Source organism: Cucurbitaria berberidis (genome assembly GCF_010015615.1).
Source record: "Cucurbitaria berberidis CBS 394.84 unplaced genomic scaffold K460scaffold_4, whole genome shotgun sequence".
In the NCBI taxonomy this organism is placed as follows: Eukaryota; Fungi; Ascomycota; class Dothideomycetes; order Pleosporales; family Cucurbitariaceae; genus Cucurbitaria; species Cucurbitaria berberidis.
This window is the reverse complement of record NW_024468938.1, coordinates 2,825,691-2,842,030: the sequence shown is the minus strand read 5'-3', so window position 1 is coordinate 2,842,030 and position 16,340 is coordinate 2,825,691. Positions and strand designations below refer to the sequence as shown.

Sequence of the window (16,340 nt, the reverse complement as noted above, 5' to 3'; positions counted from 1 at the left end):
AGGCTAACCAACATACCGGAGCACTTCCGCCTGCTAAGTGGATTATTACCAACTATTGGATGGCCCAATCGGCAATCTTCCTCCCCCAGTTGCGCAGGGATGGAGTTAAAATTATTAATCCCTATCTATCTAGTTGGATCAATTATTCCGGCGTGCTGCCAAAATCGTGGGGGACGAGCCTAGCGGCCGAGTCCATACGCCACAAGGCTTGTGCTTGCTTGTCATTGGCCGAAATATTCCTGTGGCCTATCTGAGGCGTGTTTATCAGAATAACTCCGTTCGGTGAATCATTTATCGCACGTGCCGCGTGTTACTTTGCCTAAGTGGAACATATACTACAGTATTAAGGATCTAGGGATTGCTTAGTGGGAAGCCGGCTATGTTTGTCCTTCCCCGCAGCAGTACTGGAAGGCATGGTCACTGATTGGAGATAAACACACGAGGATATGAAGGCCTGTATCTTGCCAAACATCCTCATGATCTCCGGTCTTGTCCCGCTGTCTTTTCTCTCTCCTCCCCTGCCACGAAGTCCCCTTCTGGCCTCTGTATCAATCTTGTAATCCAACTCTCTAGTTGGACTCTCATCGTCGATATAACAATCTATACAAACATGTCTTCTTCTACATCTACTCTAGAGTCCCTCTTCCAGGCCCTTCGGGTCGTCGGGAGCAACTTGATCTTCATCATCCCATCATTTTTGACGGTGTATTTCCTCTACGCCCGCTATAGCTCACCCCTTCGACGGATACCCGGTCCCTTTCTTGCATCTGGCTCTATCATTCCAAGACTACTTGTCCTCAAACAAGGACGGGCTCATTCTTGGGACCAGGACCAGCACAAAAAGTTCGGCCCTATCGTCCGTATCGGTCCAGCACACGTTGCTGTCTCAAAGCCGGAAGCGATCAGTCAAATCTACGGTGTCAAGACCAAGTTCTACAAAGTAAGTAATGCGTGGATTCGGATTATCTTTCCAAAGTTTGTTCAGGATATTGCTAACACAATCACACTAGTCACAATTCTTCCTCACCTTCTCGACGTACGATGAAGAAGGTCTTGTCCCAGATCCCTTCGTTTTGCGAGAAAGAGAAATGCACACGAGGATGAGAAGGAGTGGGGCAAATGCTTTCGCCTTGAAGTCGCTGCCTTCATATGAGAAGAACGTGGACAAGGTCATTCAACGGTTCATCGCAAACGCCGACCAGAAATACGTTGATCGCCCTTGCGACTTCGGACGAGTGGCTCAAAACGTCATTGCAGATTCTATTTTCGCTGCCATCTTTGGGAACGATCAGCGTCTCATAGAGACGGACGACTCGAACAACGTGAGTCTCAAGATCGAGAGATATATGAACTGGGCTACCATCGTAAGTCAATTCTCCCCACTGCCATAGCCATGTCTTCCGTGGAAAGGGAAAGCACTTGACTAACGCGTTTGTAGACCGGTGTAATTCCTTGGATCCACAGGTACTTTCTCCAGAACATGTTTGTTTTCATGTGTTTTATCGCGACCGACAATATGTTCCAGGCGGGCATTGACATCTCTCTCGCCGCCCTGGCAAGGATACGATCTGGGAACGTAGCGGCGGATGTACCCGAGGAAGGGTACGACACCATGCTGCGAAAACTTGCCTTCCTTCAGCATGACAAGCCAGATCTACTCAAGGATCGCGAGATGATGATTCACACCTACGGCGGCGTCATCGCTGGTAGTGATACCAGCAGCACCGCTCTCCGCTCCATCTTTTACTTTCTCCTCAAGAACCCAGAAACCTACTCCAAACTCTGCGACGAGATCCGCGGCTCTGGTTTTACTGTCCCCGTCTCATTCGCAGACGCAAGCTCACTCCCATACCTTGGGGCCGTCATCCGTGAGGCTCTTCGGATCCACTCGCCTGTCGGCATGATGCTCCCTCGCAGTGTGCCCGCTGGCGGCGTAACAATCGATGGCTACTACCTACCTGCGGGCACTGAAGTTGGCATAAGTCCCTGGGTCCTACACCACGACCCGAATGTCTTCCCTAACCCTGAGCGCTTTTATCCGGATCGATGGCTCACCAAGGACGCCGAGGCCCTTGTGCGCATGAATAGGTCGTTCTTCGCGTTTGGACATGGTATTCACACGTGCATCGGCCAGCACATGAGCTCCATGATGTTGACAAAGATTATCGCTTCCATGCTGCTCGCCTTCGACCTCGAATTTGTCAACCCCAATGAGAACTGGCACTTCACGTCGAGGTTCTTCACCTATCAGCATGGAATTAACGTAAGGTTCAGGCATATCAAGTCTAAGGCTTAGTTAGGTTTTGCGGATGTGTGCAATCTATGCTGTTTTCCGAGGCAGGCACGATTTCCTGTACCACACCTTCTTTTGAATGTAAACCTGCGCTTGTTCATCAGGCTTTGTATGTTACTTCAAGAAATCAAGATTTTTGTTCTTACTCGGTCGGAACCACTAGAGACTCGCACGGTGAACCATCGCAGAGTTTCCCGATGAAGGCCCACCATGTCGGATGTGTGGACTCTCTCAAGACGATGCACTTCCAACCACATGGGACATGCAAAGTAGTTTGAAAATCTCACTTTGTACGACTTTCGAATTCAAACTAGCATATGCCCAAGGTCAAGTTCTTGCATAACAGTCTGCCATGACACGTCGCATGTGTAATTCATATCGTCACGGCGCCGCCAGACCTCCTCTGTCAACAACTCGCCTACCTCATTGTAATTCATACCTAGCAATTTCAGACTCCGCCAACGACAACGAATGTATTCTCGCAATTCAGGTGCATTGGTCTCAGAGGCAATCACGACTAGAGCCCAACCAAGATTCGAGCCGAGGCCATTGATGAAAGGCAGCTGAGGGAGGAGTCTAAAAGCCTCTTCGACAGCATACTGTGTCTCCATATCCAGCGGCACATTAAGTCCATTCACCACCCGGAACACGTAGACAAGGAGTGCGTATCGGAAGATTTCAGTATTGGCGCACATGTGGCGCATGAATTCTGATTGGTCCTGGCCATTTGCTGATGTGGTGGTCGGGGTGAGTCCGCCTAGCACCAATCCGCGTCGGTCGCCGGAGATGGCCAGTAGTGGAGTTGCTTGGATATCGAGCGAAGCAGCGTGAATCTTTGCCTTCAACAACTTGCCGCGCTCCCTAATCTCAGCCTGGACATCCGCAGACTCTGCGCCAGCACCTTGCGAGGTCCGATATAAGCCCACAGCTTCCAACTGTGTCGCGTGTTAGCATCGATGGAAGAGTAACACTGAAGTGGCCTGTGTGGCAGACATACCATCAGTTTCGGCATCCGACTCGAGCATCCAAGAATTGGATCTATTATGGGTTGTCCACTGCCCGAATCATCCATAGAGCTGAGCCAATCTTCAACTTCAGGTATGATGGCTGTCCCCATGTTCAACCCGGATTGAGTATCAGCCATACTGATCCAACCCTTCATGAAAGGATTGAGGTCAGTACAATCGCCTCTCATTTTCAGCCAGCTGCTGACACCAGCGTAATGGCTTCTCCATCGCGGGCTCCCATTAAAGATCTAGGGCATCAAGTTAGAGCTGTCAAGTTGGTGGAATGTTTATGTGTTGCGCTCGAGATCAACGAACCTCGTACGTCACTAGGCAGAGCATGGTCCCAAGCGTGCTATCTTTGGTAGCCGTGATCGGGTTACTCAGGATTTGCTGGAGACGAAGCATGGCGGTGCGTAGATATTTTCCTGATAGGGTGTCCACGGTCTGCATGGTTTTGCTTTCATGAGCTGCAGCAATAGCCATGATGGAGCTGAACAAGGCCGGCTCCTCTAGAGCCATTGGTATGAGGCGTCGATAGCCGTTGTCGGTGTAATCGATTGCGAGGCAAAACCGCGTGATCTGGTCTGTTCAGGCGATCACGGTCAATTGCTGTAGGACACGCGACACGCTGGAGGTGAGGGGGTTTACTTACGGACCCAGTGCTGCAAGAGACGATTTTCTAGTGGCTGAAGCCCTAGCGGGCAGACGAAGCGCAGTATCTTTGCTATGATTTACCATCTTAGTCAAAGCAAGTGTGTACAAGTACGGATACGAAGACCAACATTTTCGCGCCTCAAGCGGGGAATCATGACGAGAAATGCCTTGCATCGGTCCTGGTCGCTGGAGACGGATTCCATATCCTGCGCAGGTTCGCCGTTTCTTGCGACAGTTCCGACAGTCTGTTTCTGTGTTAGATGTAAATTGCGCAAACAAGGTTGTGGCTCGGCGCAGTGGAGTAGCTTACGCGGCAACGCGCCGTCACAGGGACTGGATTGTGCAAGACATGACCAGCAGGATCCTTGGGTGTTGGGACACTCGATGTCTGGGAGGATAGGGTCCAGCGATTCACTCCAAGGCAGGTTCGGGCTGGATGTCTGAAGTAGTGCAGCCATGAGGGAAGATTTCAGCTTCCCTGGTCTCGTTTCGTCTCGACTCGTGACGGAGCGTAAAGTAGAAGGGGATGACGGCGCGACGATGAAAGGCAGACTTGAGGGCAGCAAGATGGAAGAAGGAAGGAGGAGGAGGAGGAGGGAAAGGTATTACATAATGAAAGAACGGGGTGAATGCGAGCTTCCCGATTACCAATAGCCGGTATAGCTACAGCTACAGCTCCCGCTGCAGTCAGAGCTTTATCGTAAACACCAGGACGGGCTTACGGCGGGCTTACGGGCTTATAGCGGGCCCGGCATTGGGGCCTGAACAGGCTGTTTGCTCTGCGGACCTGCGACTTTATGGGATGAGGCGTTGGGCGGGGTGCGTCAAGATAGGTGATTAAGCTTTTGGTAGCGTCCTCTGCCTGCAACGGCAGGGGCATGATAACGGATAAGAACCCCCGCAGATACCGCGCTTGTGGGGACTGGCCAGTGCGTAGCTGCGTCACTGTGTCACCTGCACTACCGCTGCCCCCATTGCTCACTTGCTCACAGCCGCCGGGACACGATAAGGGGGGAAGGGAAGGGAGGGGCGAGGGGGAGCCCGGAACGCTGCTGTAGCCGAGCCTGTCACGTGACCAAACCATTTTCCGTCCGTATTCCGATGTCCAGTTTCCCCACCCAACCCCATCCTCGATGCTTTGGTGTCGCGTCCAGTCGGCCCTGTACGCGCGAGCTGTCGCTGTCGCTGTCGCCTTCTGTCTGCAGGCTCCTCCTCTGTAGACACATCCAGATAACGCGCCACTCCCCAACCCATACCTACAGTACACATGGCTCTTCCGCAATATGATGACAAGCAGCAGACGCAGCAGCAGCCTGCTACGCGCCCAGAGAAGGCCCCGCGCGTCAAGTTGACTGCGGCCTGCGAGCCCTGCCGCAAGAGAAAGGTCCGTTTCGCCCCATGGTTTCTACCAAAGCGCCTAAATGGGTGTCGCCATTGACACCCACTGTAGGGACGATGTAGCAGGCACATTCCCTGTGACTTTTGCGTCAAGCACTCTATCCGCTGCGAGTTCAATTACAACCGTCAACGCCGTGGCCCTCGATGTAGGAAGCAAAATCGGGAACCCGCGATTCAGAGACCACTAAGGCCATTTTCGGCCGCGGTTCAGAGCATAGAGCACGCTCCACCCCAAGTCGCACCCGCCATGCCAACTGAAGAGGTTCGCGAGCTTGAGGAGCTTCAGGATGATGAGGATGACAATGACGACAATGAGGACGAGGAAAACGAAGACGACGAGGACGATGAAAACTATGAGGAAGCCGAGGACAACACCCTCTTGCGAGATACCATTACGATGATTTTGGACAGCGACGAACATGACCCCAGGTCAGTTTCTCTGAACATGCTATCCCTTCCATACCACTCACATGCGCCTCAGCGGATGGAGGCCTCCAGTAGAGCTGATCTTGCACTTGCTCGCTGTTTTTGAAACTCATGGTCTCAAACACTCGTGCTGGATCTGGATCTGGGGCCCTGGCTCCTTCTTGCAACAACTTGCGCAAGAGGGCTGTTCTCGGGCAATGCTCTTTTCTATTTGCGCCACAAGCTTCAAATTTTCTCGGCATCGGTCCATCCTGTTCAAGACCAGAGCAGCATCCCACCAACAATTCGCAGCCACCGCACGGCGCTGCTTGATAGCCGCACCTGATCGGAACGGTGTCCTCGATAGGGTACAGTGTCTCTGCGTCCTCGCAAGGTACGAGATGGGTGAATCGAATGGACTACAAGCATGGTGCGACATATGTAAGTATAAAACATCAGAAACGTTTCCTAGACACTTCTGATCATATCAAGCCACTGCATTTACGTTGATTCGGGTCGCAAGAGCCGATGAAGCTCACACGGCGACCAATCAAGGCGCTATGAATAGGTTGCTTATGTGTCTTCAGGTCACAGAGCGTGAACTTTGCCTTGGTCACAATTTGGAACCATCGGCAGACAGTATCCACCACGCCCTTGCACTGTCGAGTGACCCCTATGAAACGCATTCTGCTACCCAGATTACGGCCATACTAGATTTGATGTTGAGCATTGAAAGATACTCCAAAGGGCCATATACAGCACCTCTCACACCTTTGTGGTCGGTCGACTCAGAGTTCATGAACCACCGTCAGGCGCTAGACAAGTATCTAGTTCAGAACCTACCCAGGCTTCAGTTTGCCTCGGAGGAGCTTCTTCAAGATGACGACGAGATTGGCAAGAAACTCGACGACCTCTACTGTGCGCTAGCCTGGCACTGCAGTGTCGTTTTGTTGAATCGAGTATTCCTACCCAGGATCGTATCTCGTCAGCCACACCGAGACTCTTCAAGAGAATCTCCTCTGCCCCTCGACTCTACCGACTTCCCTTCAGTACCGAAAGGCTTTCTAGCTGAGCAGATTGTATCTTGCGAGTCTAGCGCCTTGAGCATCTGCGATATTTGCAGCAACGTTTTAGACTGCGACTCATTCCTAATAGTATGTGTTCAAACTACATTCGTTGCCTCTGTTCATGTTCTTTCCTCACCAGCTGTCTGCATTAGAGCAAAGCTAACTATCTTGCAGTCTCCATTCATCGGCTATTGTTGCTTTCAGAGCTCAATTGTCCTGATCAACCAACTACGACGGACCAAGGCCGCGGATTCGAAGATTGCTGAGCAACTAAAGATAAACTTGACTATATTATCAGTAATACGCAAATTCCACAAACCAGCTCATGCCTGGGTAAGATGCTACCCTTTCTCCCATTTTTTCCCCAAAAGCTTACTGGTACGAAACAGCTGGAGACCATCTTCAAGATTCATCGGTATAATAACTCTGTGCCTACCGCTGCCAGTTCAGCCGTAGACATGTTCGCAACCTTCTTCTCGCGCTTTGAGAACATCAGAGAGCCAGCTTTTGTACCGCTGAAGCCCTCGACAATCATTCCGTCTCCGGTGTTATCGAGGCCAATATCGAGCAGTCCCAGACAAGTTTTGGATAACGAGAGCCGGGAAAAGGGCCCACATGCTAGCGAAACATCTGACCTCAACAAGGCCATCCAGAGAGCCCAGCTGATAGAAGAATATAAAAGTCGACTTCAGTCCCATATTCTAGATATCGATGACGGCCAGGTCACGAGAAAATCTAGCCAACACAGTGTGGTGAGAGACGAAAACATCGTTCCTATTCAAAGCCCTTTCCAGCAGGAAGACAACCAAGATATGAACGCGCCCGCCCATCAAAATGAGTTCAACGCTACCACGACAATGCCGAGCGAAATGGACATGTCTGGATTGCATTCATCACCCCAGCAAGCTATGACACTTGCGACAACTACGATAGACACTCAAAAACCGGCCGAACTAGATCCCCACATGACCCACGATAGTATGTCAATGATGGATGCGATGGCAGGGCTTGACTACTCCTCAACAGAGGCTTTCGACTTCTTGCCATTTATAGATTTGGACGATAGACAACTTCAATCCTTTCCTGCCTATCCTTTTACCAGCAACCTTGAATCCATGCTTTCGGCTTCAGCGGAGCGGAACCTGTGGCTTTGATAGACTCGTGCTAGGCATTACTTATGTGTACATAAGGGCTATACCACTGATCAACTCTATTGTCACGTGAAGCAAACTTGGCTTCCTCTCATGCACAAGGCCGCTTCTTGCACGTGTATTGGGTTCCATTCCGAGGAGGATTTGAGCAGTCATTTCAACGAGTAACATATGTAAAGATAGCCTAGCCTGTTCTATTTACACTCCGCTCGTTGACATCACAATGAAATCACAGTTTATATAGCCAACTGTCAACCAATCGACTTCCTATTATCAAAATATATAGTCCAAGTCGCATCCATCTATGAAGCGACACCGTTGCTGCGTGAACAGCACTCACTCTGGTCGTCACCAGTCACGAGTGTGCTCTTGTTTACCACTTGAGTGCTGGCAGGCATGTCCAGGGCTGGATTCTGAGTGAAAAAATTGCTAGGCTTGATCGCAACCCGGAAGACCTCGCAGGGCATGACGGGCCAATCTTCTGGCCGTGGATTGTGCGTGAAGCCAAAGTTGCACCACGCAACACCTGCGTTGCCAAGCTCAACGTCCCGCTGCGCCCACTGACGTACCCCATCGCCACCGAAAGACTGCCATGGATAGTCGCCCGAGGGATACAGCTCGTTCTCGCTCTGCTTGGTGAAATAATAGTGGTGATCAGAGAACCCAGCGCGTCGGTGATTCGTCGACGAAGGGTGTGAGAGTTGCAGTTGTGTGACGGGGACGTGGATGCCGTATCCTGGAGGTTTGCCCGTGACTTTGTTCGTCTTCTTGTCGTTTACAAACTTGACTATGCGGTTCCTGCTCGCGTCTAGGTCGATGAAGCTGCTGTGTTTCACAGGGTTGACCTCGATGCCGTAGGCGACTCCGAAGGGGTTGGTCTTTGGCTCAAAGGGCCTGCGGACCGAGTCTTCGTATTGAATGACCGAGTCATCATATCCGTCGATTGCAGGGTCGAGACGTAAACTGAATATATGCTGGTGGGATGGAGCCATGACTCCCGGCGCTACCATGATTCCATAGTCCAAGTCATGCTCGACACCTTGACGCATAGGTACTACAGACATGATGCCAGTGGCGCGGATCTCATAGTGAATAGCAGCGGCTGTGTCGAGCGTCCAGATCAGGATATACTCGTAGTTGGAGATGGTCATAATCTGGCCCAGGTTAATGAACTGCCAAACTTAACAAATGCATCATGCTTACAGTCTGAATAACCAGCTCCCGGTTTCTAGTGACCTCGGCACGACCATTGCGATAATTGGTGTGTTTCCAACCAATGCCTGCGTCGACCTCATGCATGCAGATGCAGTTCTCTCTTACTTCAGGGCGGCCTTGAGCATCGCTGACCCAACGGGTGAAGTAACGGATGGCGCCTAGGCAATCGCATCCCAGTGCGAGGTTGTTTGCCGTGTTACCCGCACCTCCTTCGCCGAGATCGTATGCACACTTGCGGTGGAAAGGCGGACGCGGATCCGCGTATGGAACTGTCATCTCTGCAAGTGAGAGCCGGTAGAATACTGGTCTTCCATCATACGTGACGTCTCTCAACACCGTCCCCTCGCGCCAGTTGAAATCGAGATGGAAACGCCACTTCTGCCAGTTGATGACCTGGTCGTTCTCTACTGTGAAACTCACGCCTTCGGGTTGCGAAATGTGTATGGGCTTCAGATCTTTGCGTATGGAGGGTTGGAGCTCGGTGGCATACTCAGCATCCGTCTGCGGCTGATAGGGTTCATCATTGGTAGAATAGGAGTTCAGGCCTACCCCCATTGGTAACCTATCGATTCTGATCACCTTACGGGTCAGATCGTCCACAACCGCGGAGAAATCAAGGGGGTGTGCAAAATGGTTGGACGAAGGATGGGCCAAGTTCTTTTCATCCAGGGAGCCCAAGAAAAACCAAATCTGATACTGCTTCACATCCACGTCCCTCGACTCTTTTCCGTACGGCCAGGCTTCCGGGACCACTTTGGAGCCCGCTGGGAGCTTGAGACGTTCTATCTCCTTGAGCACAAGCTCATCCGTCATGACGAGTTCTTGCACATCGCGCATATCATCTTGGGATGCAGCCGGGTGAACTCCTGGAGGTAGTTTCTTGCTTTCGACGACAGACCCCGTATCCAGGTCAACGATATCTTCCCAGGCATCAACTTGTCCTTGGAACTGGTAGGTGACGTACGTGCGGCGCGGTACTGTAGGGAGGGGCAGCTTCTTGCGCTCAGCCTCCAGGTATTTCACGGCCTCTGCCCGATTTGGTTCTTTGATTGCAACAATGCGGAAAATAACGGTTTTTTCAGAGTGTACTTTTCGGATGATCTCCGCTGTTGCGAATACTTCCTGTGGCTGAAGAGTCAAGAAAGGGTGGGCTTTGACGCTGGCAGATTTGTTGGTCGCCATTGCTGCGTTTGTGTTGCCGAGAAGAGCGTTGCAATTGCTCAGGCTGTCGCTTCCACTGTGTAGAGAGTTTTCAGATGGAATGTTCAGAGTGGGACGAGGCTGAGGAAGGATCTGCGGCTGGGTTGCCCTTTGCAGTTTTATGGCGATAATCAAGAATCGCAGGCGCAGCTGGAGACACCGATATATTTCCCACTACCTAACTGTCAATCTTGACTGCCCGCGATTAGAGCGGAATTCTTTCCCGGGGATGAAGATTTACGGGTCGCTGCGGCCTAAGGTTACAGCTGCAGGTATGGCGGATAAACTTAGTGCCACTTCGGAAAGTTTATCGAATCACGAATTGATACGGGGCGCACTACAATAATTCCGACACCCAAAGACTTGGGAACCGAATCGGCCCATCTATGTCATGGGTTCTTACATTAGTCAGGCACATGCGCACTTTGTATTGACTGGGTAGCGTAAACGAGAGAGTGTGGCTCTTAATCTATCAGTCCCACTTTTATTACTCCATTCTTTTGGAGAGCATTGTCTGTCGTTTGTTCAAGTTATATCGATACGATAGGATACTCAAAACTTTGTTCATCTTTCGCTAGGCACATTTCTCGGGTAAGATTTAATCCGACCACGCTAGAGTATTATACTAACAAAAGCTTCCCTTCAGCTTTTCCAAAGGAGCTGCCATACAAATTTTTCAACCCAAACAAACATGCCACCCTCCACTTCGACATCTAAACTCGGCGCTCATGGCTTCAGTTTCTGGAATTGGCCCGGCGCAGGCGAGGCAGCAGCAGAACAAATGGGTTTATCCCACGCGGTTGTGATTCCAGCCAATGCCCGTACCATCGTCGTCGGAGGGCAAGTAGGAATACGGGATGATGGCAAAGTACCTTCTTCAATTGAAGAAGAAGTCCTGGAGGCTTTTGATCACGTTGAACGTGCACTCAAAGCTGCAGGTTTGAAGGAAGACGCGTGGGAGTTTGTATACAAGGTCAGTCATGAAAATCACAGACATATTAGATCTTAATAGAGACTAATAATCACAGGTCAATGTAGTTTTTGCGGATTCAGAGAACCATCCTGAGCTTGGACCCAGCTTGGGCAAAGCTATGCAGAAGTATTGCAAGGGAACAAGGCCAGCTGTAACTGGGTATACAGTGCAATCACTCTTTATGCCTTCATTGCACATAGAGGTCGAAGTTCAAGCCTTCTTACCCTAAGCAGTAGAATACAAGACGCCTGGAGGATGAGGGATACACAATGGAAGAAGTTTGACCCAGCATGACTTGTCTTGAACACATGACTAGCAGAGGTCTAGTGCAGTACAATCCTTCTACTCTAATCGAAATAATCATCAGAGCGAGTACTCCTGTCCCTGGCGGACTTTCACCTTCGATTCCTATGTGTATCAATATGCTATTAATCATTTCTTAGCTCATAAATGAGACTAATAGGTCACCTCCAAGTTGCGTGACTCTTCAGCGAGGAATGAAAATGTCGATCTCTTACCTTCCGCCTGAGTACTCCGAGAAAAGGACTTGGGCGGCGCAGCACGAAAATAAATCCGTGTTGAAATATCTTGAAGGATGGGTCTCCGTACTGACCTTATCAGCTTCAAGACTTTTGGCGCGGAGAACTCCAAACGATGCTTACATATCCTATCCATACTAGGAAGTTCTGCTTCCCAAGCGGTACCCGATCGGTAAACATCCATGCATATTAGCGTTATTTACGATGCGAACTAGTGATTGGTTATGATAGAACGGCTACTCGGAAGTAGCCGGTAACACCTAGTGAGTCCGCATTCTGGGGACAAGCCATCATACGGAGAAACCCAGGATTGGTTCAAGCTAGAGTTTTAGTCTTTCGATAGGACTAACGGGGTGTCGATCCCACAACACTTCTTTGCTTGAGGCGGGGAAACCTAGCTTGTAGATGTCCAAACCCTTCTTCTCGCTCCAACCCCCGGTTTCATGACTTGCTACACGCTTCCAGCATACATCCCGTCCACAACTTTCGTGATAGAAAAAAAAACCCCATTCCTGAATCAACAGCCATATTATCATGTCTTCGTCAACTACCACCTTGATTGGCATCGCCGGTCGACAGATTGAGTGTATACAACTTACCAAAAAAGAAAAAAACACGTTCCAAAGCTAACACGCGGTAGTACCAACCGGTCTCTTTATCAACAACGAGTTTGTCCCATCAACCAGCGGTAATACTCTTGAGACGCTGAACCCTTCAAATGGCAAACTGCTCGCTACAGTGTCAGCTGCAGAGGAAGACGACATTAATATCGCGGTACGTGCAGCAGAGGCAGCCTACAAGGGCAGCTGGGGATCGTTGCCAGGGACTGCTCGACGGACGCTTCTCTTGAAGTTGGCAGACTTGATTGAGCGAGATGCGGACGATTTTGCCACGATCGAAGCCTTAGATGCCGGCATTTTATTTGGGGACTCGAAGAATATCAATATCGCCAGTGCTGTCGAGGCACTTCGATATTTTGCTGGCTGGGCAGACAAGATCGATGGAAGGTCAACACAAATTCCAAACGGAATGGCCTACACTCGCCGGGAACCCATTGGCGTGTGTGGGGTTATCGTCCCGTGGAATGCTCCTCTGTATGTCTCTTGAAGTGTTATTAGTATTGGGGAACGATGCTTACACCACTCTAGGATGATCACTTCCTGGAAATTGGCCCCATGCCTTGCTGTTGGTAATGTCATAGTTCTCAAGACAGCGGAGCTTACACCATTGTACGGTCTCAAGCTTGCGCAGTTAGTCAAAGAAGCAGGATTTCCACCAGGTGTCATAAACATCCTCACTGGATATGGTGCTAAAGCTGGTCAGGCCCTTGCAGAGCATATGGATGTGCGTAAGCTTGCCTTTACAGGGAGTGGCCCCGTAGGCCGTGGTATATTGATTGCTTCGGCCAAATCCAATTTGAAGAAGGTAACTTTGGAGCTGGGTGGTAAGGGAGCCTCCATTATTTTCGATGATGCTGACCTCCAAAATGCCGTTCTTTGGGCTATCATTGGAATCACGACACACAATGGACAGCTTTGTGCAGCTGGGTCTCGGCTTTATATACAAGAAGGAATCTATGACAGATTCGTGGAGGCCTTCCGCAAAAGTTCAATTGCGGCAGTTGCAGGCGACCCATTACATGGTCAGACTACGAAAGGTCCCTTGATAAGCAGTACACAGAAGAACACCGTTCTGAAATACATCCAGAACGGGCTCAGCGAAGGCGCTAAACTGCTTCATGGAGGCAAAGAGATAGCATTGGAAGGACATTACATTGAGAACACGGCGTTTGTGGAGGCAGTAGAAAACATGTCTATCATGAAAGAGGAGATATTCGGTCCCGTTGCTGTAAGTTTTCATTGCACAATGTCTAATCCGCATTCCTTCGCTGGACATGAAGCTAAATATGCCTAGTCACTTGTCAAGTTCAAAACCGAAGAAGAAGCCATACGCCGCGCCAATGATAGCGTGTATGGTCTGAGCAGTGCCATATTCACATCGGACATTTCTCGAGCCCAGCGGGTAAGCAACAGTTTGGAAAGTGGCCAGGTCACGATCAACTCATGGGGAAACATCAATTCCAATACTCCATTCGGAGGCGTAAAGCAAAGTGGTTTTGGTAGAGATTTAGGCGAAGAGTCACTAGATGGTTGGACAAATTTGAAGAGTGTCAAGATTAGTGTTTTGGCAGAATAAATACTACAGCTATTACTCCGGAGCATATGTATTTGGTTCGACAATTGTATCGCAACAATTCCTTTTGGTGTGTACCGCCGTAAATGAACTATAATACTGTCATGAAAAAAAACACCACTGTTATTGATTTTCTCATATTTCTGGGAACCGAAGAGAAGAATAATTGCCCTCGGTAGATAATATATCGCCATCTTATAATACAAGAGCCTATTACACTAACCAATCACTCATAATCTCCGGATATAATTAGTACTTATAGGCTATACTGCCATATTTAACCACTTGACGATGTTAAACAAGGTTTTGTTACTGCCTGATCTATGCAAAAGATCACCTTTTAGACCTCGAGAAATGCGGCAGAAAGGAGTCCTTAGAGGGTACACCTGAACAAGTCTGGCTGTTGTTCATCTTCGCCATAACTTCAATGCACAATCTGTTATACAATTTTACGATTTCGAATGCCACATCCTACGTCCGCGTCCGCTCGGCAATCGATAAGGGTTTTCCAGACCAAAACCGAGCCGGAGCAATTGAGGTCTCAGTATAACAAAAAATCCTTCAAAAATTGATTTTGCAGTAAACAAAGACCGCGTTTCCGAGCAAATCTTGTTTGGCTAAAATTTGGCATCTTCGCATCAATTATTTTGAAAGCAGGAGTCAAACTCCGCACCGAGGTTGCGGGTATCTACCCTAGCACTAAGAGAGAATCCGCACTAGGGGCCCCGTATCACCAACACTAAGGGATTGCGATGATAAGCGGATAAAATATTCACAGGTGCTTATTTTCCGCAATGGTTAATGGTACAATATTAAGTAAACAGTAACCAGCAATTCCCTCGGCCAGTCGCGTTTTCGTGTCAACTTGACGTCCATCTCAAACATGGTCGTCGTCGCTATCGCTGGTGGTTTTGGGGACTTGGGACAGCAATTTTCGCAGGCTATCAAAGCGACCGGGAAGCATGAAATAATTGTGCTGAAGCGAAAGGTAAACAATACCCTACTTGCAGATCTCCGATCGTCGATCTACTACCCCGTCGCTGCCAAGATCCCCACTTTGAACATATTGATCTAACAAATCTGATATAGGGAGGCACATCCAAAGACTTGCCTGGTTTCGATGTTGCTGGGGTTGACTACAGCGACATCGCATCCTTGACTACCTTGCTTGATGAGAGGAAAGTTCATACTATAGTTTCTGCACTTGGCGTGCACTGGGAGGATGCTGCAAACAATCAAGTCAACTTGATCAAAGCTGCTGCAAAATCTGAGCATGTGAAGAGGTTCTTGCCTGCCGAATATACCTTCGATTATGCCCCAACCCATGAGTATGTATCATTGCACCGAAAACATTTTTATGTCTCGTGTCTTGATTGGACTTATCTCAATACACTGACTTTTCAAACAGCCTCAAACCATTTTATTGCAAGGAGTATACGGATGCAAATCGCAAAGCGCTGGCACTCACTGACCTCGAATGGACCATTTTGTACACCAGTCAATTTCTCGACTATTTTGGCCTCCCGAATATGCCTACGACAATGAATGGCATATATCTTCTGCTCGACATTCCGAACAAAGTAGCAGTTCTACCTGGAGATGGCACGGCAACGATAAATGTCGTTCTCACTACTGATGCTGCGAAGTTTGTCGCTGCTCTCCTTGACCTTCCCAAATGGGACCCGGTCTACAACCTCGTCGGGGATTCGATGACGTTGAATGAAGCCGTAAAGACTGCCGAAAGAGCTACAGGTAAGATCTACAGCTTTTCGCAACACGTTACCCCCGTAGGTCGAAGCTAATATATTGTCCGTCTCAGGAGCCAAATTCAAAGTAACCTACGATTCCCTCGAGAATTTATATAATGGCTCACCAATTTTGTTGCCTGGAAACGAAGAAATCTTCAAGAACTGGCAGATTGAAAGGGATAGCACCATACAGTTCTGTGCTGCAATTAGTGTGGGGATTGCAAAGGGTTCTGCAGATGTTTCTCGTCAAGGTACAAGTCTAAACAAGATATTCCCAGATATGAAGACTGTCAAAGCGGAGGAGTACATTAGGTTGTGTTTCCCTAATGGCGTCTAAAGGCTTTATGTATACCCAATCAATCCAGGACATCATGCAACCCTTATTACGCTTTCGTGTGCATGCACTTTCAAAAGAATTTTGGTTATAAAATAACGTACTATTCATTTAAACATGGTGGGGTGCTTTTTTGAGAGTCATGATGAGCCCAACTCCAAGG

General features: G+C 49.3%; 7 protein-coding genes across 7 annotated transcripts; 5 read left to right on the top strand and 2 right to left on the bottom strand.

Annotated features, from left to right (window-relative positions):
- Window positions 1-524: 524 nt before the first annotated feature.
- K460DRAFT_387687 (cytochrome P450 oxidoreductase) lies at window positions 525-2,296 on the top strand (the record flags this gene model as incomplete). Its single annotated transcript, XM_040935653.1, has 3 exons — window positions 525-940; window positions 1,011-1,364; window positions 1,439-2,296. The coding sequence occupies exons 1-3, from the start codon at window positions 611-613 to the stop codon at window positions 2,294-2,296; spliced, it is 1,542 nt and encodes a 513-aa protein (XP_040786253.1). The 5' UTR covers window positions 525-610.
- A 151-nt stretch (window positions 2,297-2,447) lies between these two features.
- Window positions 2,448-4,672, bottom strand: K460DRAFT_149581 (uncharacterized protein). The gene is made up of 6 exons (XM_040926804.1): window positions 4,265-4,672; window positions 4,083-4,199; window positions 3,953-4,024; window positions 3,616-3,884; window positions 3,291-3,548; window positions 2,448-3,228 (listed from the first exon to the last, which is right to left on the bottom strand). Exons 1-6 carry the CDS (start codon window positions 4,410-4,412, stop codon window positions 2,599-2,601), a joined length of 1,494 nt encoding a protein of 497 aa, XP_040786252.1. The 5' UTR covers window positions 4,413-4,672; the 3' UTR covers window positions 2,448-2,598.
- Window positions 4,673-4,965: 293 nt separating this feature from the next.
- K460DRAFT_368549 (uncharacterized protein) lies at window positions 4,966-8,237 on the top strand. The gene is made up of 6 exons (XM_040933799.1): window positions 4,966-5,338; window positions 5,405-5,781; window positions 5,834-6,198; window positions 6,250-6,911; window positions 6,999-7,157; window positions 7,214-8,237. The coding sequence occupies exons 1-6, from the start codon at window positions 5,222-5,224 to the stop codon at window positions 7,976-7,978; spliced, it is 2,445 nt and encodes an 814-aa protein (XP_040786251.1). The 5' UTR covers window positions 4,966-5,221; the 3' UTR covers window positions 7,979-8,237.
- Window positions 8,238-8,277: 40 nt separating this feature from the next.
- Window positions 8,278-10,372, bottom strand: K460DRAFT_287505 (putative copper amine oxidase; the record flags this gene model as incomplete). The annotated part of the gene is made up of 2 exons (XM_040928972.1): window positions 8,278-9,129; window positions 9,179-10,372. 2 exons carry the CDS (start codon window positions 10,370-10,372, stop codon window positions 8,278-8,280), a joined length of 2,046 nt encoding a protein of 681 aa, XP_040786250.1.
- Window positions 10,373-11,081: 709 nt separating this feature from the next.
- K460DRAFT_433395 (YjgF-like protein) lies at window positions 11,082-11,733 on the top strand (the record flags this gene model as incomplete). The annotated part of the gene is made up of 2 exons (XM_040938368.1): window positions 11,082-11,363; window positions 11,419-11,733. The coding sequence occupies 2 exons, from the start codon at window positions 11,082-11,084 to the stop codon at window positions 11,590-11,592; spliced, it is 456 nt and encodes a 151-aa protein (XP_040786249.1). The 3' UTR covers window positions 11,593-11,733.
- Window positions 11,734-12,436: 703 nt separating this feature from the next.
- Window positions 12,437-14,098, top strand: K460DRAFT_357384 (aldehyde dehydrogenase; the record flags this gene model as incomplete). The annotated part of the gene is made up of 4 exons (XM_040932029.1): window positions 12,437-12,488; window positions 12,543-12,996; window positions 13,051-13,750; window positions 13,817-14,098. The coding sequence occupies 4 exons, from the start codon at window positions 12,437-12,439 to the stop codon at window positions 14,096-14,098; spliced, it is 1,488 nt and encodes a 495-aa protein (XP_040786248.1).
- Window positions 14,099-14,976: 878 nt separating this feature from the next.
- Window positions 14,977-16,180, top strand: K460DRAFT_396931 (NAD(P)-binding protein; the record flags this gene model as incomplete). Its single annotated transcript, XM_040936131.1, has 4 exons — window positions 14,977-15,083; window positions 15,185-15,423; window positions 15,504-15,847; window positions 15,915-16,180. Coding segments are annotated over 4 exons (956 nt in total), but the record flags the coding sequence as incomplete, so codon positions are not given.
- Window positions 16,181-16,340: the final 160 nt, after the last annotated feature.